We start from the raw sequence: 26,493 nt of genomic DNA on the forward strand, positions 1-26,493 counted from the left end.
AGTGAATGCATGTGTCCGAATTTTAGCATGACATACTCAAGCATCATTGTGCACTTTAATATATTCAATCTATTTGATTTTTTTTGTAACTGTACAGTCCTTTTATGAATGGTCATTATCAGTACATTTTTTTTTTTATCAACACTTTTCAGAACAAGACAGTTTGATATGTCACTATAATCTTTCCCTTGCCTCCACGAAACACAAATGTCTGCAAATTCACCATAGACTACTCAAGGGGTGAAGGTATTTCAGCAGTAATGCTTAAAGCCCAAATAATTGTTTGCGGACAGATAGCAGCCACTTCTTGCACCACTCTTGGCTTTTTATTTTCCATCAAATAGTTGTACCAGATGGTAGATTTTTAAAAATGGCACCGATGACCATTAAACATGAGTATGAATGTAAATTAGATATAAGAATATAAAGAATTTTTCCTGATATGCATTATGTTGAAATCTTTTTGGGATTGTTCTTTGATTTTATTTTGGCAGATCCTGTTTTACCTGAAGGTGTGCGCTTACTTGAAGTATTTATTAAGGAGCAAGACGCAATAGCACTGTGCCATTATCCTGCCCAATGGTTGGCCAGGTAATACATTTTTGGCTGCATTGGACCGCATGGCCTAGTAGCTTTTATATTTACGCAACCCATTTCTATATCTAAATGTCACCATTCTCCAGATTCCTTCCTATATTATGTGTCTAACATGGCATTTACACAATATGTTTCTATTTTACATCTAGAAGTATATATTTTTTTTTATTTTGTGGTTTTGGTTTTTCACTTTAGTCACTCTAGTCTGAATCTGGTATTTTTAATCTGCATAATGAAAGGAGTAGTATAGCGTTGGGAATAAATCTTGTGATGCACTGCTCTCATTGCTGCCATGACTCCTCTCTGGCTGAAATCCTTAAGCTTGATGATCTCAGCCAATCCAGCGTTTCACCATAGGGAAGCATTGGGAGGCTAGTGCCTATGCATTGCAAAACGCCACACTGCACCAATGAGAATCATTTGATCTTTAACAGAGCTTAACTCTGTTATAGCTGCAATGTTTTCATGCCAGCTACTTGAGGCTTATTAACCCTGCAATGAAATAGTTTTCAGTTTTAGTGTTAAAAACCACTTCACTGAGATGATGAGGTCTAAATGTCTATAAGTGTCCCTTTAATTACATGAAAGTGGTTCTTGAAAGCAGACACTGTGAAAACTCAAGCTCCTCCAGACAAACCTGTTCTGCTATATTTTGACATTCCTGTAAGCCCCGTCTTCAAGTGCATCCACTGCTACCTAGCAGTTGTGTGAATCAAGCAGAGTTTGCATATGGACCCTGACATATGGACATATGGACCTGGAAGTGAAGATCTGTTGTATCTTCCTCAACTGCTTTAACTGTACTGGTCACTACAGATATCTCTTCCTTAACCGCAGCTAGGTTAGCATGAAACTAGCTGCAAATGTTGGTCATAAGGTTTAGGATGTCTACTTTAGTTTCCAGAGTATTTCTCTCTGTCAAGAATGCAGGTGGTCAGGGTCAGTGGTGCTGGAGGTGGCATCCTCTGAAAAGGAGAGCTGTGCTTCTACCGAGGCCACCATTTTGGACCTCTGTCAGAGAAGTCTCCAATATGAGTAAAGTTGCTTTGTTGGGCAATTTTCTTCCTCAGCTTCTTCCTCATATTGTAACAGGTGGGTAGAAGATGCTTGTAACCAAGTATGACTAAATTTAAATGGCGATATCCCTATCACTTAGCAGAACTCCTCAGAAATGCATCTTTACATATATTCTTTACAGAAAGATTTAATCCCATTCAGATACCGAGAAGAAAATGCTAGATGAGATTCCACACTTGGTTAAATCAAATTAATTTGGGAAATTACATACATGCAAAATATTTAATAAATCGGCTCAATCTATGGAACACTCAGAGGAAGAATTTAAAGGGTTAATCTATGCACCATAACCACATAGTAGCGGAATAGTGGTTATTGTGTCAGGAATCTTTAGATGTCATCCCATAGTAAGCTTTCACACGGTTTATGATAGTTACCTGGCTCTGTCGGGCACTTTCATCCTTCCAGTGCACTATGTTAACACTTAGTCATAGTTTGACATTAGCAAACATTTTATGCAGTTTGGTTGTAAGTTTCTGCATTTTTGCTGTAAGTACTAGAAGTCGCTCTCAGCCAATGTATAATGTCCACAGTCTCTATAGTCATTATGGTGCTTGTTACGAACACTGGTAGTTATAGTACCTTGTTCGCCTATTCCTCCCGAACTGCTGAGCCTTAATGATTATAGTTGCAGTTCGTATGTAGATATGAATAGTTCTGGACGAATGCAGCTTCCAATTAGTTTCTCCCCAGCCAGTAGATAGTTACCCAAGCATGAGTCTAGACTTCATGAAGGGTACAACAGGAATGAAGGTTTATTGATGCCACACTGGCTTTTATGTAAGTCCCCATGCAAGGGGACCTCCCACCTGGACCTTGTTGGGCACCAGGATACAAAAGTTACAACCAATAGCATGACATTGACAAAGTGAAATACTCCCTCTACAAACATACAATCCCCTCCTCTCTGCTTGTGAGACAATTGGGTAAGTTAAGAGAGAACCAGCCAGTGGTATCCGGTCTGGGTTATGTTTCACTTTGGTGACACTCTTCACAACACCTCATGCAAAACACCACAGATCACAAAATGCACTTTAGACACACAGTGCATTAAAAAGTTGCCCTCTAGCTGCACACACCACCACAAAACGAAAGCAGATAGCGTCATTGCATGTTACGTGCTGTTTACAATACTTCATACTCCTCACCGACTCTCCAAGCGTCATGTATAAATCCATGTGATAAATGTTCCACCATTTGTAAACAACTTTATTCTGTAACGAGCATATGGGACCTGCGAGTCCTCACCGTTAAATATGTTTGCGTACTTTGACTTCTAACTTCATGTTACTCCAATAAAATAGATTAACAAAAAAAAAAAAGTTAAGAGAGAACCCAATTATCTCCTGGCAGAAAAAACATATTTTCCCAAAAATTTAGAACATACCCTAAAACACATGGCCAACATATTCAAAAATCAACCAGATCGGTTCAGGGGTTTTCGAATTGTATGGAAGTCTCATTTTACCGACCGCACACGGTCGGTCTATTTCAATATAGTCAAATAAACAAATGAAAGCACGAACGGAGCCCCCTGGCTCATAGGAGCGATTGTTCCCCTTGTTCGTGGGAACGAAACTACCGAACGGCGCTCTCCTAGCTGTTCGTTGAAAGGAAGCAAGCCTTTGTATGTTTTTAGCGGTGTTCGGGAAGTCGAGTGTCTGATTTTTAGTTTGAAACTCGACGACAGAGTCCCGCTGCCTCCTTTTGTGCAAGATGGCCGCCATTTTCTCTTCCACGTGGCTTTCGGCTATACGAACCGCGGCTACCCAGAGACAGTGCTCAATCGACAATTCCCTTTGTAGATAATGAGCCAGGGGGGTGTTCAGTAGTTTCATCTACCGAACTAATAAAACATAAAAATAACAAATGGCCTCACAAAGTCACGAATGAAAAGTCTTTTTTCTTCACAGTGCTTAATATGTTCGTTTAAGTATTACATTAAATTGGGGATTGTTGAATAACAAAAGTACTTAGAATTTTGAACAATAATAACAAAGATCATAATCCTTGTATATTTTTTATTTATTATGCATAGTTTGTATATTTTAAGACATCTGACATTTAACTAGAGCGGATTCAAATGTTAAGGAAAACTTGCTGGGCGAAATCTATATAATTATGCTGTAACAAGGCACCAGTTTCCATGTATATTGTGTGAGAGCACTAGATGGTTATCCAGCTTGGAGAAAATTACTGCCATTTCAGGCTCTAATGAAAGGTTTCAAGATAAAACCAGTATTTTTGCAGTAATATGTGTATTTATGTAGTGCTCTATAAAGATTCAGACCGCCCAACATTTTCAAGTCTTTGATATATATCAACTTTTTTTTCTAATTTTCCTTTATTTATTTTTTCTGTAACAATTACAGACAAAAAAAAAGGTTGGATTTAATTTAAACAAAGTTATTGAAAGTTTGATTAAAAGTAGTTTGACAAGAAATCTCAATAATTAGCTCTTATTTCAATGTAAACATGCTTTCATGTTGGCTGTTTGATCCAAGCTTTTATTTAAAGTTATATTTGTTGTTAACAAACAAGTAGCTTCTGTAAGCACATATCCTTCCAGAACAATAAACTTGTAAGTATCACTGATTGTAATTTTCACAGCATTCTTTTGTTTTAGCAGTAATGCATGTAATCATTAAAAGGACACTTTTTAATTTTTTTATCTAGAATTTTGACACTTGACTTATAAAATGTGACATTTACTTGAAATACTTACTAAAGAGATGTACAGTTGTGCTCAAAAGTTTGCATACCCTGGCAGAAATTGGGAAATTTAGGCATAGATTTTGAAAATATGACTGATAATGAAAAAAAATGTATTTTATTGAAGGATGGGTATCATGTGAAGTCATTTATTATCACACAGTTGTTTCTTTTTTTTTTTTTTTTTTTTTTTTAATCATAACAGAAATCCGCCAAAATGGCCCTGATCAAAAGTTTACATACCCTTTTTAATGTTTGGCCTTCTTACAGACACACAAGGTGACACACGCAGGTTAAAATGGCAATCACACCTGTGACTTTTTAAATTGCAATTATTGAGCAGCCGAGACAGACAGTCGCACTATTCCGGAGCTCCGTGGCCCAAACGAGAGAAAACTGACAAAATCCCAACAAATCGGCACCCGAGCCATGGCAAAAGTCATAGACCTACACCCCAACGATATGGGTCGCAAAACCGGCAAGAAAATCCCGGGGAAAATCAACCCGGGACTGACTATAGGAGACATGTGGCGGCAGGCCTGAGGCGCAAACGAAGCCAACATGGCGGCGCTCCACGGATGCTGCTCAGACTTCTCCGACGATCTCTCAGGTGAGGAATACCTACCGGTCCACACAGCCAGACGGCCCTCACCACCGACCAATGCCTCTCCAGACTCCACTCCAGTGACAGTAGCGATCCTTAAACAAATGCTCGCAGACGATCACGATGACATACACAAGGAAATCATTGCACTGAGGGGGGATCTAAAAGGGGTGTCTAGCCGCCTAACAACGCTAGAAAATCGAAACGAACTCCGAGGACATACGGGAGCTCAAACACGCGGTGCATGAACTGCGCTTTGCAACAATGCTCTCACGACGACCGCATGGCCGACATCGAGGATGCCAGGCGCCGAAATAACCTTAAGCTCAGGGGGCTCCCAGAGAACATCACGGACGCAGGCCTTCCACAGACAATCAAACGCCTGCTCGCCATGATCCTGCCACCGGCGCTAGCAGAGCACATCCACCCAGAACACTGCTTCAGAATCCCCAAGTCACCAAAGGCCCCGACTGGGTCCACCAGAGACACCATAATAGTTCTCCGAAAAGATTCCGACAAAATGGCGATACTAGATGCCCTGCGGGGCAAGACGCCTCCACATTTTGAAGGCAGGACCTTAAACTTTTACGCAGACCTCTCCAGCGGCACCTTAGCTTGGAGACGGTCCCTGCAACCACTTACCACCCTACTCCGCCAAAAGGGCCTCAACTACCGCTGGCGACCAGCTCACACACTCACGGTCCACCAGGGTCCTGACTCACACCAGATAAGGGACTTAAGCGATGCAGCACCACTTCTACTATCCTTAGGCCTCACCCTGGACTCCATCCAACCAAAAGCCCAGAAGAGCCAAGCATCCCCGCAACACAGCTGGGACCCATCCAAGACCGTCCCGTTCATCCCGCAGGGCCTCACACCGGACCCATACGCCACCATCACCACCTGAACAGCGATGGGCGACCACAGGGACTATCGGTCCCGAGGACAAGCACACATATGGCAGAGGACTTATACCAGTTTTCCCTTTTTATCCTGGACTTTTTCCTGGAAACCAACTCCCACATATTTAGACCCTACCCAGGGTTGGCTCGATGGTACCGGGACTTTTGGACAGAGCATCACCGAACCCGTGTCATGCTGGCCTGGTCACCAACCCTGCAGGACCTAATCACATGGCTTCAGCATTGCACGTCTTCACGCTGTTCCATACGAACTCGTTTTTTTTTGTTTTTATTTTTTTTTATTTTTTTTTTTTTTTCCTTCCCTTTTCTTTTCTTAAGCATGCCACACCTCGAAAAATGTGACCACCCACAGTCCTAAGACTCCAAGCCAGATTGTTGAAAGCTACATGTATAACCTGTCTGTTAGCATTACTCAGCCAGACCTCACATAACGGGTTCCTAAATGTTACATTTTTGGTATTCTTTCACTCTCTCTCACTTACATGTAAGAGGCAAATCAACCCCAACTAACGTGTACCAGTCCACCTATACTGACACACATCAATTGTATACCATAAGTCCCTCCGTTAATGGAGCACTACAGGAATCGCCTTAACAGACGAGCTCACATTGCTGGGTAGGCTAGTGGCACTGTAACGACCGGCTCCATAGAGCTAGTAGGCACCCAGGCTTACCTATATTGGCTACACGCATAATATACTCCACACCTGTACTAACATGATGTGTTCTACCATATAGAGAGGCACACCACCTAAAGTCCCCAAGCAGACACTGAGCAACGGCTGTCGAGCCCACCTCAGCGCCTCTCAAGTGCACAGGCCACACTTGCTCATAGATGACACACTCCTACTGATACAACACTTTTAACTTTGCTCCAAGTACCGTCTCAAAATTATACTAACGATGCTAGCAAACCATCCACACACACACGCGTGCAGCCCCTTAATTCAAATGTAGTGTCGGGATAACGGAGGTGACCACTACAGTTACAAAAGCATATTTTATTTAACAATGTTATCTTTACCCTTTATTTCGATACCTAGCCTCACAGCCCTTCATGCAAGCACAACATGATTATCTGCTCAGCGTGCACAAAAGCATACTGCTCTTGCTACTCATGCTAGCCTAGTAATTGTTTAGCTTTAGCTCTGTAAGCCCCACCAAAATGCAATATGTTTAGCGAGGTGTGCGAACCAAGCGCCCTCATATAAGATTCAGAAAGGGGTTACAAGGAGCTTTCGATTTTGGTTTTGCTTTGTTTTCCTTGGATTTGTTAATCAACAAATGCATTTCGGATCTTAGTGTAAATGCCTAAAAATAACCCATCTTGAATATTCTATGATATGCTTCCATGGCAATTTTAATCCAATACTTCATGAAGCGGACCTCTTGCATTGCATACATCGAGCCCAACTCACCTGATGAACCATGTCTTTAGCGTCTAATCTGTACACCAAATGTGTCCCGCATATCTAACATATCCTCCCTCCATATAAAAAGGCCTGTATGTTAAATGACCTTACCAACATAATCCCCATGTTCATAGTTGAGGCTTTATGCCTTTCTAGCAATGTTAAGACATGGTATATAGTGGAACTGTCACACACGTACCATTGCATGTTTTTCAAGCCTGTATATAATATGTTTTCGTTACACAATATAAAAACAAAAATGAGGCATAAATGTCGCGGAAATGTACAACTTTAATGTCATTGCTGTACCGGCCCTACACGGTGTATCATTTGTATATTTCACTTTCTCCATTCTGTAACCCAACTTGTATGCCTTAATAAAAGAAAGATTGACACATTGCAATTATTGTCTTGAGTATCAATGAGTTTGTTAGCTCTCATGTGGATGCACTAAGCAGGGTAGATACTGAGCCATGGGGAGCAAAAAAGAACTGTCAAAAAACCTGCGTAACAAGTTACCGTATTTTTCGGCGTATAACACGCACCTCATTTTCAGATGGAAATTCCAGTAAATTTCCACGCCTCCCATAGTATTCCCTCCCCCTTTCCATAGTATTCTACCCCCCTTTCCATAGTATTCTCCCCCCCCATAGTATTCTCCCCTCATCCCATAGTGTTCCCCCCCCTTCCATAGTATTCTCCACCCCCCTCCCATAGTATTCTCCACCCCCCCTCCCATAGTATTCTCCACTCCCTCCCATAGTGTCCCCCCCATTCCATAGTATTCTCCACCCCCCATAGTGTGTCCCCCACCCCCTCCCATAGTGTCCCCTAGTGAGCTTTCCCTCTTGTCCCATAATTACTTACCTGTCTTGAAGCGTGGGCCGGCTTCACAGCGCGCACCGCGGTACTGGAACTTAAATTTCAGGTTCCAGTACCGGCGGGACTGAAAGGAAGTGTGGACACAATAGTGTGCACACTTCCTTTCAGTCCCGCCGGAAACCGGAACCTGAAATTTAAGTTCCAGTACCGCGGTGCGCGCTGTGAAGCCGGCCCACGCTTCAAGACAGGTAAGTAAATATGGGATATCGGCGTATAACACGCACCCATGATTTTCCCCCTATGTTCAGGGAGAAAAAGTGCGTGTTATACGCCGGTAAATACGGTAATTGAACTTAAAAAGATATAAAAAAAAAAAAATCCAAAGCCTTGAAAATGCCAGTCAGTACTGTTCAATCACTTATTAAGAAGTGGAAAATTTGGGGTTCTCTTTACACCAAGCCAAGGTCAGGTAGACCAAGAAAGATTTCAGCCACAACTGCCAGAAACATTGCTCAGGATACCAAAAAACAAACAAACACAGGTAACCTCCGGAGAGAGAGGCTTTTCTGGAAAAAGACGGTGTGGTTGTTTCAAGGAGCACAATACGATGATACTTGAACAAAAATGAGCTGCATGGCCGAGCTGCCAGAAAGAAGCCTTTACTGCACCAATGCCACAAAAAAGCCCAGGTACACTATGCCCGACAACACCTTGACACGCCTCACTGCTTCTGGCACACTGTAATTTGGAGTGTCGAGACCAAAATAAAGCTCTATGGTCACAGCCATAAGTGCTATGTTTGGAGAGGGGTCAACAAGGCCTATAGTGAAAAGAATACCATCGCCACTGTGAAGCATGGTGGTGGCTCACTGATATTTTGGGGGGTGTGAGTTCTGAAGAAGCTGGGAATCTTGTGAAAATTAATGGCAAGATGAATGCAGCATGTTATCAGAAAATACTGACACTATTTGCATGAAGGCTGCGCATGGAACACTCTTGGACTTTCCAGCTCGACCGTGACCCTAAGCACAAGGCCAAGTTGACCCTTCAGTGGTTACAGCAGAAAAGGGTGAAGGTTCTGGAGTGGCCATCACAGTTTCCTAAACCTTAATATCATCAAGCCACACGGGATATCTTAAACATGCGATTCATGCAAGACGACCGAAGACTTTGCATGACCTGGAGGCATTTTGCAAAGAAGAATGGGCAGCTTTACCACCTGCAAGAATTAGGAGCCTCATAGACAACTATTACAAAAGACTGCACACTGTCATTGATGCTAATGGGGACCATACACAGTTTTAAGAACTATGGGTAAGCAGACTTTTGAACAGGGGTAATTTCATTTTTTTCTCTGTTGCCATGTTTTGTTTTATGATTGTGCCATTCTGTTATAACCTACAGTTGAATATGAATCCCATAATAAATGTGTTTTGCTTGCTCACTCATGTTTTCTTTAAAAATGGTACATATATAACGAATTCTCCAAGGCTATGCAAACTTTTGAGCACAACTGTACATATGTGTAGGCAAATTGACCTAGTTTTAAAGGGACACTCCCGGGCACCATCAGCATCTTCATCTCAATGCAGTTGTTATGTTGACAAAAGGTCCCAAGTACTGTCTTGCCTTTAGGGGTTAATCCATCAGCCTATCTGTGTCACCTCTCGGTGGAAGTTGATCAGCAGAGGCCATGGGCTTCATCTTGATAGGTTTGGGGTTAGATTGTTAGTAAATAGTTTAACTCATTCAGACAAGGCCACTCTTGGCTCCATAACATCATTGAGATAAAGTTGTTATGGTGTGTGGAGTAGTCCTTTAATTGTATGCCAATCCCAGTTACATGGTGGGCACTTATTAAAAATGCATTATTAGATTGCATTCAATCAATTATTGGCATGAAGTCAATGTCTTGGAGGCACACTTTAAGGTGGCTTGAGGCGTATAAGTTGAAACCCACTGATATACACTGGAAAAAATTATAAAAGCAACACTTTTGTTTTTACCCCTATTTTTCATGAGCTGAACTCCAAGATCTAAGACTTTTTCTATGTACACAAAATTCCTATTTCTCTCAAATATTGTACACAAATCTGTCTAAATCTGTGTTAGTGAGCACTTCTCCTTTGCCGAGATAATCCATCTACCTCACAGGTGTGGCATATCAAGATGCTGATTAGACGGCATGATTATTGCACAGGTGCCTTAGACTGGCCACTATAGTTTGTGGCCAGCATAAAATTGCACGCTCCCTCAAAACTTGCGACATCTATGGCATTGTGCTGTGTGATAAAACTGCACATTTTAGAGTGGCCTTGTTTTGTGGCCAGCTTAAGGCACACCTTTGCAATAATCATGCTGTCTAATCGTCATCTTTGTTTTTGAATGTGGACATGGGAAACAACACTTTTTTTTTTTGTAAGAACACTGTGCTAGGCTTTGACAACAAAACAAAAATAAGCAAGCAAACCATACTTGAATAATAGAGAGTAAAACCACTGATAGCTTAATGATAAACAAAAATAAAACAGGGTATGAGTAGGAGAGGCATATAAAAGCAAGAAGCAGGCCCAGCAGCACTGGGGTATTGGCTCAGCCTATGCCATTCAAGCTGGACACATGACCACAGTAAAACATGAGTCTCAAAGTTCCCAGTCGGTTTCCATACTATCCCCAGACCCTGCTCCGATCCATTACACCGGCCTCACAGCCCCAGCTGAGTTCAGCGGCTAGAACACAATCCGCCAATCTTCCCATGATAAGCGGCCGTATGCGCAGCCTGAGGATCCAGTTTTTTTCTAGTAGATATCGGGATTAGATAATTGGGGGAATGAGATTTTGGAGGGAGCAGTATATTTGGATAGGAGAATATAGTGTATGTGGAGTGGAGTACTGCTAATACAGTTCATTTACTTACCATTCAATTATCTGTTGGTTGTTTCCTTGCTAGTTGTTGCAGATATTATACTATGTGAAAGGGCAATTGTCACCTCAAAACTATTTCTTAATATAATAATCCTTTCATAAAGTTTTGAAAGGAAACTGATTTTTTTTAAATTAAATTAATTTTAAAAGAATGAGGAAAACCGCATGGTTCAGCCAAAACATTTAAAACCACTGACCAGTAAAGTGAATACAATTTATTATTTTGTTAAAATGGCAGCTGTCTACAGGAATATATTAGGCAGCAAGTGAACAGTCAGTTCTTGAATTTCATGTGTTGGAAGCAGGAAAAATGGGCAAGTGAAAAAATTTGAGTGACTTTGACAAGTGCCAAATAGTAATGTCTATATGACTTGGTACGAGCATCTCCAAAATGGCAGCTTTTGTTGGATGTTCCCGGTATGCGGTGGTTAGTACCTACCAAAAGTGGTGCAAAGAAGGACAACCGGTGAACATGCATGTGGGGATTGAAGGCCGGCCTGTTTGGCTCGATCACACAAAAAGCCATGATAGAAAGGTGTCCAGAACATTCAGTTTGATGTGTATGGGGCTGCATAGATGCAGAGCAGCCAGAGTGCCCATGAAGATCCCAGTCCAATTCCGAAAGCACCTTCAATAGGGATGTGAGCAATGGAAGAAGGTTGCCTGGTCTAATGAATAACGTTTTCTTTCAGATGAGGTGGATGAATGGGTGCATTATTTAATTGAAGAATGGCAGCACAATGTACTATGGAAAGCAGGCAGAGTGGTGGAGACAGTATTATGCTCTAGGCAGTGTTCTGCTTGGAAACTTTGGGTCCTGGCATCTATTCGGATGTTATTTTGACATGTACCAACTACCTAGAGTGTATTGCAGATCGCATAACTCCTCCATGGCAATGGTGTTCCCTGATGTCAGTGACCTCTTTAAGAATAATGTGCCCTGCCACACTGCAAAACTTGTTCAATAATGGTTTGAGGAACATGACAAAGAGTTCAAGGTGTTGCCTTGACCTCAAAATTCCCCACATCTCAATCCGATTAAGCATGTGTGAGGTGCTGGAACAACAAATGCAATGAATGAAAACCCCATCTCGGACTTGCAGGACTTACAGGATCCGCTGCTAATTCTTGGTGCCAGATACCACAGGACAAGTTCAGTCCTGTTCAGGACAAGTTTGTGGAGTCCATGCCTTGAAGCTTCAAAAGAACACGAGGTGGACCTACACAATATTAGGCAGGTGGTTTTATTGTTTTGGCTGATCAGTCTATGACAGCCATATAGATGCACCTTGGGTCAGACAGTGTTTGAAAACCGTCTCTATAGTCTTCCCTGCTTTTGTGCTAAGTGTGAAGCATGGAAATCCACAGGGACTATCAATTGTCAAATACAGTCTGACCAAAGCTGCATGTGTGTGGCTGAAGGATTGCGTTGTTTAGTAAAGGTATTTATGTTCTATCATTTCATATATCTTAGTTTAAATTCAATTTCCTTTTTTAAACTCGATGAAAGGATTTTTATATTAAAGAATAGTTTTGAGTTGTCCTTTAATGTAGTTTGACATATATCACTTTGACTTATGACTTTGTGTTTGCTACTGCAGTCACTAATTGATCCAGTGTCCAATCAACAATATTAAAAGTTTAACATCTAACCTCTTGTTTTTAGAATACCTTCTAATGGGTCAGAAAGTATTTCAAGCGTGTCTCAAATTATCGTTGAAGAAGCTAATACTCATCAGTTGGTCTCAGAGGATTTGGCATTGGAGAAAGAGAGCGCAAACCTAGATGCTCCTTTTACAAAGATGCCAGAATCTTCAGAAGCAGCTGTCCTGCTTGCCCCACATGAAGATTTGGAGAATGCTGGTATAGTTACAGAAACACTAAGTGTTCCGTCAGCTGAAACTCCTGTAAGAAGTTCATCTCCATTAAAGAATTTATATAATTATGAACTTTCTGCTGAAGATGATCAACATACTATAACTGAAGGTAGCCCTCAAAGTGTTTATCTTGGTGATAGCACTGATTTGCTTGTAAGAATTTCTGAAGGACCACCTATAACGGAGTTTGATTTCGAAGTACGAAGCAATCACCAATCTACAGGTAGCTTTGTTACTTGTGGTTCTACAACAGAAATAGATAAAATTAGTTTTGATGACTCTGGGAGCTCCAACATGGAGGACAGCCAAGATTCCTTCTATCGATCCGTTGCTGTATTCCCAGAATTTTCCACTAGTATACCGTTTGAACAGAAAAAATATCACCATCACTTCACTCTGATTAGGAGTGTAGAGAATATTGATGCATTGGCAGACGGTGCAGAAGGCGACCTGGAGTCTCACGCAAATAATACTGGAAATTCAGAAGTGATATCTTCTGATAGTGCACACTTAAATATGTCCACCAAGGCATCCACCGACACAGACTGGACCTTAACGCTGGACTCCTCTCCATCAGCTAGCAGCTCAAAATTTGTAAAGATTCTTTTATATGTACATAATGTTAAAGGACTAGTACTGTCTCTAATGGCTGAAATGCCTTTCAGATATGAACACGGTTTAATTCAGGATGTGGTAAGTAATTTTTAAAAAAAAATCTTATTTTTATTTAGTTTTCTTAAATAATTTCCTTGCTTAAGTGCTTCAATTTGTGCTCTAATAATCCAATTGAGGGATGAAAGCTAGTACATTGTTTAATAATTTGGTTAAAAAGGTCAGTTTGCAATCGCCAGATTACAGGAAGTACTAAGGCCTCACCCCTTTAAAGGTTAGGATTGCTGTCTAGTCTACCTGGTATAAATTCTGTAACATTTAAAGTAACACTTCAGGTTTCTGAATTGATAAAGAAGTTAACAGAGTGCCTTGTCGTTCTTTAGAAAAGTGCAGATTTTAAGAGTAAATTACATTTACTAACTTTCACCCTGATTGATAGCCAGTACATGACCAGGGCCGGCGCTACCTGTTAGGCGGACTAGGCAGCCGCCTAGGGCGCCCCCTGGGAAGGGACGCCGCCTGGAGCGCCGGCCCCCCTAATGCTGCAGCCGCCCGAGCGCTCTGTAAAGAGCCGCAGTCGGCTGCAGCTCTGCCTGGGCTGGTGCGTCCATGAGGGCGCACCGCCCGGGCGCAGCCAGAGGAGAGGGGCTGACAGGAGATAAGCGCTCAGCGCTCCCTCCTGTCACTCCCTCATTGTAGCGTGGCTGAGCGCGCATCTGTCTCCTGTACCCGGCCGGACTAACAGGAAGTGAACACTGAGTGTTCACTTCCTGTTAGTCCGGCCGGGTACAGGAAACAAAAGCTCCCTGTACCCGTGGACCATACCGCGCTCGGTCACGCTACAACGCAGGTAGGGGAGGAGGGGGAGAGAGAAAGAAACAGGGAGAGAGAAAGAAACAGGGAGAGCGAAAGAAACAGGGAGAGAGAAAGAAACAGGGAGAGAGAAAGAAACAGGGAGAGAGAAAGAAACAGGGAGAGAGAAAGAAACAGGGAGAGAGAAAGAAACAGGGAGAGAGAAAGAAACAGGGAGAGAGAAAGAAACAGGGAGAGAGAAAGAAACAGGGAGAGAGAAAGAAACAGGGAGAGAGAAAGAAACAGGGAGGGAGAGGGAGAGAGAAAGAAACAGGGAGGGAGAGGGAGAGAGAAAGAAACAGGGAGGGAGGGGGAGAGAGAAAGAAACAGGGAGGGAGGGGGAGAGAGAAAGAAACAGGGAGGGAGGGGGAGAGAGAAAGAAACAGGGAGGGAGGGGGAGAGAGAAAGAAACAGGGAGGGAGGGGGAGAGAGGGAGAAACAGGGAGGGAGGGGGAGAGAGGGAGAAACAGGGAGGGAGGGGGAGAGAGGGAGAAACAGGGAGGGAGGGGGAGAGAGGGAGAAACAGGGAGGGAGGGGGAGAGAGGGAGAAACAGGGAGGGAGGGGGAGAGAGGGAGAAACAGGGAGGGAGGGGGAGAGAGGGAGAAACAGGGAGGGAGGGGGAGAGAGGGAGAAACAGGGAGGGAGGGGGAGAGAGGGAGAAACGGGGAGGGAGGGGGAGAGAGGGAGAAACGGGGAGGGAGGGGGAGAGAGGGAGAAACGGGGAGGGAGGGGGAGAGAGGGAGAAACAGGGAGGGAGGGGGAGAGAGGGAGAAACAGGGAGGGAGGGGGAGAGAGGGAGAAACAGGGAGGGAGGGGGAGAGAGGGAGAAACAGGGAGGGAGGGGGAGAGAGGGAGAAACAGGGAGGGAGGGAGGGAGAGAGAAAGATTGACATTCATCACACAATGCATTCCTTACATACAAATCAGGACATCCCCTACACACTCCACCCCCTGTGAACAAACTCATTGGTGGACCCTGGGACCCAGACCTTGAGCTGTGTAAAGGGCCCCCAAAAAATGGAGCTGCTTCCCGTTCTCCCAGAACATTGATTTTTGTGACCACAGTTACAAACAGCCTCCATAGATCCTGTTCTACACCAGACCAGTGGAGCCAGACTGCAGCTAGAGCCCATCATCATCCTCATCTGGTTGTAAGTAGGCAATCTAGTATATTATTTGTGGCACTAATCTCTAATTTACCTCACATTAAAGAAACACTATAGTCCCCAGAACCACTGCAGCTTAATGTAGTGGTTCTGGTGTCTATAGCCTGTCCCTGCAGGCCTTTTAATGTAAACACGGCAGCACTGCAGCACTAGCGTTAGTTAACATGGCAGGTCATATGGGTGGGGCATTGTGATGTCACGGGGGGGGGGGGGAGGGGGCGGCAAACTTTACTTTTACCTAGGGCGGCAAAAATCCTTGCACCGGCCCTGTACATGACTCTTCCTTACACACTTTGCGAAGCATTGCAAATTTTTTACCAAAGTAACTAATCTGGTGGGAAAAAAAAAAATCTTCAAATCAGCTATTTTCCAGCTTGACTATTTTGGACACTATTGCAATTCCATGTCACTTTACAATTTAATCACCAGTTACTATATCAGAATGTGCCATTAAGTTAAGGCAAAATTAACCATGTTTTTGTATAATTTTCAGTATGATGGCACTTTGGCTGCTCTCAATGGATTAGAAGTGCATCTCAAGGAGACCATGCCCACCAACAACCACAATGTTACAAAGGCCACCTACAGCTTCACTCATTATGACTCCATTCAAAACATTATCACTGGTACTCTATAGTTTATTCTTTTTTACATCCTGAAAGATGAATATTCACACTTAAGTGGTGTATTTGCATGTTACCCTTAGTCTGAGTGTATATGGCTACATCTGTAAAATGATTTACAGGTCATTCCAGACTATTTTCATTACATGATCTCCATGCTTCTGACAGACCGATGGGATGATATTACCTTTATGAAGGGAGGCATGGGGAAGAGCATGTCCTATCAAGCAAAGTCACAGTTGAAGCTCTTTTCCTTTTAGTGTAATGCTAGACGATAGAACATATAGCAGATTCATCAGGTAGTTTTAGTTTTGTAATAAACAAAAAATTATTTCTAGCACAACCAGATAGGCAGCTAGGACAACACAAGCCACAGTCTCTTCTTTCTGGTAATGGATATAGTACAAGATGATACAATGGTTGCAGCGCCTTGTAGATGTCCTCGGACCCAGATAGTAATCAGTACATATGTAAAATAAGAGAACAGGAAACACAATATAGTGAAATATCTTCTTATATTCAGTGAAGAAAATATAAAAATGCATTTACAGTTTATTAGAGCTTGTAATCCGCTCCAAGTAACAGCCCTTAGGTGGTTAGATCTCTGCCTGTGGATATACTGATGCAGCAAAGTTTTCGCAGGAAGTATGTCAGGTTACAGATGAAATGTATATGAATGCCGGCTTCAATAGTAGCAAATTACGGGTGTAGATATAGCATAACAGAGAATAAAAACAGCAAATAGTGCTCACTGAGAAGAACAATATTAAAAATAAATGTAAAAAAAAAAAGAGGTACTCACAAAAGGAGAGCAAAAATAGATTTTGCTCAATCCAGATAGCGTAGGTGGTATAATCCCCACCAAGGTTATTTCAGGAGTCCTCTAGAATAAAATCTTCTAAAAGCAATCAGGGGGGTCCAAGGTAGATAAAAAGTATACTTTGTTTTTATTACAGATACAAATATAAAAATACACTTGTCGTGTTTTCTGTGTTCGTATCAAGTGTATTTTTATACAATAAACTGTAAGTGCATTTTCATATTTTCTTCACCGAATATATAAGAACATACTACACTATATTGTGTTTCCTCTCCTCTTATTTTACATATGTACTGATTTACTATCGGGACCAGAGGACATCTACAAGGCGCTGCAACCCTTTTATCAGTTTGTTTTGTGCTATATAAAACTATTGTTGAGATTTTTGTTGCAAAATTATTGAGATAAAGTTCCTAAAGGGACATTCTTGGCACAAAAACCACTACATCTAAATTTAGCAGTTTTAGTGGACTGATGCTGACCTTTTGAAAAGAAAAAAATATATAATTTTTTTTGAGAAACTGCAATGTTTACATTTTCTCTAAACCTAAAACACACTTAGTGGCTGTTGGACAGGCAGCCATTAGAGGCACTTTCTCCTTAAGACCTCAGATTTTCATAAACATTTGGCAGTATCACATGCTGCACACATGCACGCTAAAAATTGAGCACTCTAACATTAAAACGAACCTCGCGTGACCGGTTCACTTTAACTGCTCCCAAGGCACAATACCTATACATTTTTTTTAAATACTATATTTTTGTGTTTTGGGAGCTGTTACAACATATCCACAGCCCCTCACTCCAGCGTTGCCATTCTGAGGTATATAGGTGTTCTATTGCTGTAACAACCGCCCCCCTTTGCAACCTGCTATCTGCTGCGATTGGCCCTGAATTGGGATACTTCATGATGCACCAACAGGCTGGATTCATTACTAGAAACTCCAGCTGGCGATGTAGCAAAGTGTCAGGGAGCAACCTAAGGGAGGGTTCTCTTTCTCCCCTTGTCACTCAGTACTGAGCACTAGATCTTGTGTGCCACCAGACCACAGGTCTAATGCCAAGTACACTATGTGGGCAAAAGTATTGGGACACCTGCCATTACACCAACAGGGACTTTTATGAGATTGCATTCTTAATAGATAGACATTAATATGTAATTGGCCCCCTTTGCAGCTATAATAGCTTCCACTCTTCTGGGAGGTGTAACAGATCCTCTGTACTCTAGCTGAGTGTATCCATGCAGAATCTCCCGAAATCTAAGTGTAGCAGAAGGTGTAGTGAGTTATAGCTCCCAATCCCCCAAACATAAGCCCAGACTTCATGAAGAGGTAAAACGATCTGTTTAATGGTGGCCACAGCTCAGCCTTTTATGCAGGTCCTCCAGCAAGGGATACTCCCACATGGACCTTGTGGAGGACTGGAACACAATTTACAGTAGCCAATCAAAGTACAATACAATGTGAAACACTCCCACAGAAACAGTAAAATCCATCCTGGAGATAATTGGGTTAAGTGGCCGTAGTAAACTCAATCATCTTCAGAAAATATTTCCAATTTATAACTGTTGCAAAACACATTAAAATACATAACTCGTATTTCACATAACTGGACCCCCACATTCGACATATCCCCAGATAGCTTGGATCTGAGCGCTCAATATAACCCAACAGCCCTCAGATCCCATGAACTCAGTTGAATTGCCATGGAGTTAGAGTTTTCACCGACCGTTAAGTAGAAATCTGGCCAGAATTAGTTCCATGGCTTTTAGCTATCAGGGTCAGTCTAGTTCATGAGTTATTAATGTACCGAACTATGTGGCATTCATATAAACTGAAACGAAGAGGTGGAAGTTCCAGCGGTGTTTGTATGAAACAGTGACCGAAAACAGTTCCACGAACGGTGACCACCCAGCCATTCGTCAATTAGTTGCGGTTAACCACAGCTTCTGGGAGATTAACTGGCTGCACACTTACATTGCATGTGGTCTGGCTGTTCGTTAGTTTATTCTGTAAAATAAAAGGGAATAAATAGGGCTAAATGCACAAACGGCATGTGAAAAAAGGGCACTGATATCCACAAAACAGGGGTTTTGTCACAGGAGGATATCCACAAGATTTTGGAGTGTTTCTGTGGGAAATTTTGCCCATTCATCCAGTAGAGCATTTGTGAGTTCAGGCACTGATGTTGGACTTGACGTGTTTGATGGGGTTCTTGTCAGGGCTCTGTGTGGGCCAGTCAAATTCTTCCAAACCAAACTCACCCTACCATGTCTTTATGGACCTTGCTTTGTGCACATGTGGTAGAGTCATGCTGGAATAGAAAAAGGCCTTCTCCAAACTAAGTAATGGGCTTAGCCCAACCACTGAAAAACAGCCCCTTTGTACATTGTGATGTGAGGTTTGCATGCAGCTGCTTGACCATGGAAACCCATTCCACAAAGCTCCCGCCACACAGTCTTTGTGCTGATATTAATGCCATTGGAAGTTTGGAACTTCTCATTCATGGAATCAGCAGTGCGTTTGCGACTTTAACGTACGATGTGCCACAGCACTCTGCTCTGTGACTTTACATGATCTTCTGCTTTGTGGCTGAGTTGTTGCTGTTCCTAAGCGCTTCCACTTTCTAATAATAATACCACTTACAGTTGACTGTGGAATACCTAGCAGGGATGACATTTTACTAACTGGCCTATTGCAAATGTGGCATCCTATCACAGTACCAAGCTTGAATTTACAGAGCTCTTCAGAATGACCTATTATTTTCACAAATGATTGTAAATGCAGACTGCGTGGCTAGGTGCTTGATTTTATACACCTGTGGCAATGGATCTGATTGAAACGCCTGAATTCAATAATTAGGATGTTTGTCCCATTACTTTTGTCCATATAGTGTACTTGATTAACAGCTCCGGGAGGTGCCAATATTTTAATGAAACATAATTCAAATCTTTACATTTGCTAGCTTGGAGCCCTCTTTCCTTCCTTTCCTTGTTACTAAAATGTAGCCATGAAGTGACCAAAAAGTTGCAGTATGATGATGTTCTGTGGTGCCATTTACAGTTTATTTTCAGAGTTGCAAAGGAATGACATGAAGCCATGGCCAAGAAATGTTTCTCTGCAGGGTTAAAACACAACACTGAAGCAAGGGGGGAGGAAGATAAGTAGGATAAACTTTGTTTTGCTATTCTTTGCAAAACAAAATTAAAATTGGCTTGCGTATAGATGTTATGAAAGTGAAACTTTGTGTGGCAAGGAAAAAAAAATAGGCTTGACTAAACATTAAAGGGACACTATAGTCACCAGAAAAACTACAGCTTATTGAATTTGTTCTGGTGAGTACAATCATTACCTTCAGGCATTTTGCTGTCTTTTCAGAGAAAATGCAGTGTTTACATTACAGCCTAGTTATAACTTCACTGGCCACTCCTCAGATAGCTGTTGGAGATCCTTCCTGGGTCATGGCTGCCTAAAATGCATCCAAACATTCAGTATCTCCACCCTCTGCATGCAGACACTGAACTGTCCTCATATAGATTTATTGATTCAATTCATCTCTATGAGGAGATGCTGATTGGCCAGGGCTGTGTTTGAATCATGCTGGCTGTGAACCTGATCTGCCTCTTTGTCAGTCTCCACCAATCCTATGGGGAAGCACTGTAATTGGATCAGGCTACCACTTCTGATGATATCAGAGGCAGGTCAAAAGGAAACCGTGACAAACTATGCAGAGCTGCAGATTTGAATTCAAGTATGATTTTACTATATTTGGAGGAGCCACAGGGCTAGATGGTGGTTTTAATCCAATAGGGTCAAGGATACATGTTTGTGTTCCTGACCCTATAGTGATCCTTTCATGGATTTATATTCTTTTCCTATTTGTCTTGTAGAGCATGTCTATTCCTTTTGCACATTTGAACAATTTGATTGTAGTACCTGAATTGTACTTTGGATTCCCATCCAGTATTTCTCAGATTTTCATAAGTTCGTACGCAACATATCAAATAATTAAATTGATGTCTACAATCTTTTAAAAATAGAAAGCAATTGAATTATTTCAATGCCAATTGTCCGGTCATACAGTTTACCCAGATATCTATATTTACACTCATTGTATTCCATCTTTCACCAGCCAACCTACCATCTGTCTCAAGCACACTCGACCGCCATCTCCTACGTGGTGCCAGCTTAATACATTCTGATTTCAGTCTACAGCAGTCGCTTAAGGAAATCACCATAAGGTAAAAGTGTAGTATGTGTAGAAATGGTAATATCTTTAATAGCAATACAAACTGCACACTGCAAATTTCTGGCTACTAAACCAATGGGGGAGGGGCACTTAAAAGTTTATCTTGATACATGGTCTAAAATCTTATCCCCAAGCACAGTTTCACAGGTCACTAAAGTTTTGTGGTAACCCTGGTGTCTGTTTTCTTATTGGGATGGTTCCCATACATTACATTGTCTAGTTTGAGAAACTGACACATCACAGGTCCTCAACTGGAAACTTCATTAAATATCACCCACAAAACAGAAGTCTCAACTTCAACAGTGAAGAGGCTCCTGGAAGCTGACCTTCTAGGTAGAATTGCAAAGTAAAAGCCATATCTCAGACTGGCCAATACGAAGAAAAGATTAATATTGGCAAAAGAACAGACACTGGACAGGGGAAGATTAGAACAATTGCTATGGACAAGTGAATCTAAGATTCCATTTTTGTATCACAAAAGAACATTTGAAGAGATACTGGAGTGCTTGATGCTATCGGTGATAACTTAAACACAAAAGAATATATATAGACCACCCAGGTGCAGTTTGTGAGCAATCAATACAAAAAGGTAGTTACCCTTTTGGATGCAAGGTATAGCAGAAGGATTCCTCTCAATCCTCAAATACAAATAACTGGATATACGTAAAAACATAAAATGGAGAAAGAACTCATAGAATAATAACGTAATTTACAAAAAACCCAGAATTCAAGGTTCCACTCACAAAGTCACAGAAAATTTGGGCTCATCAATAGTATGTAGGTTCCACCAGATTCAATGGTATTCAGGTTCCAAAGGTTCATATGAAAAATAAATAAAAGAAACCTAGTGTAACACGGATATAAAGTTAAAAACGCTTGCTTTAATGGTTACACTTACAAAGTATAAATAGATTAAAAGCCCATCAGAATAATCCCGTGGTCCCCAGTCTTCGTCTTAGTAGTAAAAGTGACAGGAGTCTCCACAGGTACAAAACCGCAGCATATAAAACAATCAAATGATAATCATATAAAATAAAAATAAAAGCTCACTCTACGTGTTTCTTCTAATAGCCTTAGACTTCATCAGGAGTATTAAAAAGTGCTGTATAGTGCATAAAATAGCATTTTAATACCCTTGAATCTGGTGGAACCTACATACTATTTATGAGCCCGAATTTTCTGTGACTCTGTGAGTGGAACCTTGAATTCTGTTTTTTTTTTTTTAAATTACGTTATTATTCTATGAGTTCTTTCTCCATTTTATGCTTTTAGTTATATCCAGTTGTTTGTTACTTGATGCTATCTGTGAAGCATGGTGAAGGTCTGGGGGTGGTTTGGTTGTGGTAAAATGGGAGATTTATACAGGGTAAAGGGACCTTGAAGAAGGAAGGCTATCACTCAATTTTGTAATGCCATGCCAAACCGTGTAGATAGCGCTTAATAAGAACTAATTCCCTCCTACAGCAGGACAGACTATGCAACAAATATTTAGGGAAGTCAGCTGGTATTCTGTTTTTAATGGAGTGGCTAGCACAGTCACCAGATCTCAACCTTATTGAGCTATTGTGGAGCAGCTTGACCATATGGTATGTAAGAAGTGAACATCAAGCCAATCCAACTTGTTGGAGGTGCTTCAGAAAGCATGGGGTGAAATCTCTTCATATTACCTCGACAAATTGACAAATAGAATGCCAAAGGCCTGCAAGACTGTAATTGCTGCACATTCTTTGACTAAAGCATAATTTGAAGGACACAATTTTTTTCATTTGAAATTCATTATTAAAAACATTGCCAATTACTATATTTCCTATCCAAACTAATTTAATGTATGTTTTCGTGAAAATATTAAATGTTAATACTTATTGGTACAACACTTGAATCCATACCATTAATGTGCAAATACTGTGTTTTTGTTTTCCTCCTTTCCTCATTATTTGTTTTATATATATATTTCACGGCTGAGGACAAACACCTTGCTGTGCAGTTTGACCAGGCCATCTGGCGATCTTTTATTAACTTTGATGGTTTCTATTAATATGCAAAGTAATATATAAACATGCTTCCAAAATGCTATTACTTTTAAAATTAGATTGTTACAATAAATCTAGAAAGATATTATACCATAAAGAAATTTTCCTGCTATTTTTTTTTAGAAAATGTTCTTTCAAATAATAATAAAAAATAAGCAACTCTGTGTGTTTTTAAAATGTTGTTTTCCTCTTGGCTGATCAGATAAAGTTTACAGGATATTTTTGTATTTTTAGTTTGTTGGACTTGCAAACACTTGTTTTGGATTTCATTTCAGAGTCCCTGTTTTTGTTTGTTTGTGTTTTATAATTATGTAGGCATGTTTGACAATATGAGATGGATCCATTATGCTTTGCAGATTTTTGTGCATTTTAATGCTTTGTCATTCCTGTCTGTCTTATCCTTTACAGGAATGCCTCTTCTGCACTGTATGCATGTCAAAGTACAGTCCATCAAACGTACTTTCAACAGGTAGCGCCTCCATTTAGGAATTCTGGATTTCCAGATCCTCAGGACTCTGCCTTTCTCCTACCAAGCAAAGCCAAACAAAAACTCCTTAAACATGGCTTTAACTTATTGTAACCCTTCTTGCACTTCCTCAGTAAAACATTCTGCTGATTTCAAGAAATAAGGCCATATTGAGTAAGCGGTATTCATTTCTATGTTGTAAATTTGATAGTCTTTATGTTCAGTTGATGTCAATGTGCATTATAGATTTTCTTTATTTAGCTCATCCACCATTGGTTGAAGCAACTCCTTTGTGTTTATCTGCATTCAGTGACTATACACTTTAGTTTATCAGAAAGTCATGTATTGCTGGACCAATTTGCACCTAATTTCTTGCTCAAATGTCATTCTTGAAACCGCAAATTAAAGTAATTAATTACACAGTCATTGTTCTGTATCCTTAATTTCAAGAATTGATTCATTCCACAGTATTCTTTCTACACTCCTCTTCATGTTGAGTAACCCTCGCTTTCTACTTTGTATCAAATAGGCCACTTTTAGCACTAAAAGATGATTGGGTTTTAGCATTTTTCTTTTTGCAAGTTAATTTATTTGTGACTTTTTCAAAAAGAAAGCAATGGATATTTTTAAAATAGGACGTTTGTATCATTTAAATTGAGAACGAAGTTAAAAATCCGAAATGAATTCAACCTAAATGAAGTATGTAAGGGAAAGGATCACGTAAAAAACACAAAACAACCACTCCTCTTTAATAGGGTAGCAGTGCCACATTCTAGTGGATAAGGTCAATTATATACGTAAAGTGACCTTATCCACTATAATTCAAGGAAGTGGACAACATATAAATGTAGCAGGAACTAAAAAAAAAAAACACAAAAAACATTGCCTGTTCACTGGAGAAATCTTTGCAAAATTACTCATTGTGACCATTGTCTCCCCCAGATCTCATTTATTAATTTGTATACAATCAGTATTATTTACTAAAGTGAGAGTTCAAAGTGGATTTCAAATCTTAGTCCAAAGTAGTTGAACTGAAAGCAAAGCTGATGTAGAGAATTTTTGCAGCTTGCCAATTTTTATCTTAAATATGAAATCCACTTCGAATTCACCTTGAATTCTCACTTTAGTGAATAAACCTTGAGTGAGTAGAGTGTTAATGGTAGATAAGATGCCCTGGAATTCAGTGATATGGGGGTTGACATTATTAAAGCGTTTGGTTACATCTGAAGTATTCCATGACACACAAAACAAATAATGTGAGGGAATGTGTTAGAGAAACCCTTTATAGCTTCTCTGGCACGGAATAATTTATTCAGCAATCACATTAGGATCCTTCAATTGTATTAATTTAAAAAAAAAACTTTTCATTTGTATTTTAAATGCTTATATTACATCTATTCATTTTCTATGGCCGCCATGGTTAAACCAAGTAAAATATATATTTATTTTTTGTAAATGATAAAGCAGCCAAATTTACAATGATTGGACTGCTTGAGATGGACTGACCTAGGAGTTACAGTGCTCTACTTCAGTGGACCCATGTTCGTTGTTCTCTTGGCTATACCTATGTGATCACTTTTTAGAAACTTGCTAAGGTCTTGAGGAATAGCCACACCCTGTTGGTTTCTTGTTTTGCAGATATTGCACAATTTATGCAAACTCTTGTGACTGTAGTGCTTAAACATTACAGGAGGTGTGCTGTTCTTGACAAGTTAGAATCAACACTTCAGGTTCCAGTACTCACACCTCTGTCAGACATTTAGATAGGACTGCATAGACAACTGCCTACAGTCACCTCTCTACCCAGAATGTGTACTTTGAAACAACTAAAGTAATTTTGTGGAGATATTATAAGTTTGCATCTGATTCTATATAGCCCCTGTAGATCCAGATAATTAGCAAGGAACAACTAAACATGTTAATCATGCCCCATAAGTAAATCTAATCTGTTTTGTAAATCCAGAATGGCTACAAAGTGTATGTAGATGGTTTTATGTTCACCTTCACACCTGGTTTCCTGGACATCAAAACCATCCATTGTTTAGCAATTTAGCCCCTTCCACTATTTATCAAGACTCCCTGCAGAAGGCCATTAAAACGTACACTTCACACACTTAATAGCGGAGTTGCAGAGGAGGCATTGTCTTTAGATACCCATTATGCACATTCCTAGCACAGTAAAAGGATTAAGATGAGTCATTTTCTTCTTGGTATCCTAATCACTTGAAGGTTTAATCTCTTAACACCTTCACAGCCCCAAAAAAACATCACCAGAATCCAAGTACGTTGGTTGTCCTGGGAAGTGATGTTTAAAATGTATTACTTATTTTTTTTGTTGCAGCATTCATAGATGGCACAGAATTTTGGATGGACAGAAAAACTAATAAAGTAATGGTAGCAGTTGGTGTGTGTGTGTATGTATGTATGTGTATATATATTTTTTTTCACTAGTACAACTGCAAAGAAGACAAACACACTGATATTTAATGCTACTCTCAGACCCACTTTTTCAGGTACACAGGTACACAATGTCAGAGATATACAGTGTGAGTGTGTGTATAATTATATATATATATATATATACACACATGCGCGTGAACAGATATATGTATTTTTATGACTTTGTGGCTGCCCCCCCAATACAAACACATTTACTCTGGTAGTGCAGTAATGATAGATTGATAGTGTGCTGTTGAAGCTGCTGCGCATGTCAGACAGTCTTTCAG

At 40.7% G+C, this 26,493-nt stretch overlaps 1 protein-coding gene across 3 annotated transcripts in view; it reads left to right on the forward strand.

Annotated features, from left to right (window-relative positions):
- The window catches only part of HPS4 (HPS4 biogenesis of lysosomal organelles complex 3 subunit 2), a 50,022-nt gene extending 25,843 nt beyond the window's left edge, over nucleotides 1–24,179 (forward strand). For 2 of the 3 annotated variants that reach the window (XM_063454631.1, XM_063454633.1), the window contains exons 10-14: nucleotides 495–591; nucleotides 12,739–13,642; nucleotides 16,074–16,203; nucleotides 21,152–21,263; nucleotides 23,710–24,179. In XM_063454631.1, the coding sequence (XP_063310701.1) occupies nucleotides 495–591; nucleotides 12,739–13,642; nucleotides 16,074–16,203; nucleotides 21,152–21,263; nucleotides 23,710–23,881 (1,415 nt within the window). In that variant the 3' untranslated portion in view covers nucleotides 23,882–24,179. Of the gene's footprint in view, nucleotides 1–494; nucleotides 592–12,738; nucleotides 13,643–16,073; nucleotides 16,207–21,151; nucleotides 21,264–23,709 lie in introns of all 3 variants that reach the window. The other variant, XM_063454632.1, reaches the window with a different exon arrangement.
- Nucleotides 24,180–26,493: the final 2,314 nt, after the last annotated feature.

This window comes from Pelobates fuscus, chromosome 5 (assembly GCF_036172605.1).
Source record: "Pelobates fuscus isolate aPelFus1 chromosome 5, aPelFus1.pri, whole genome shotgun sequence".
NCBI classification, from domain to species: domain Eukaryota; kingdom Metazoa; phylum Chordata; class Amphibia; order Anura; family Pelobatidae; genus Pelobates; species Pelobates fuscus.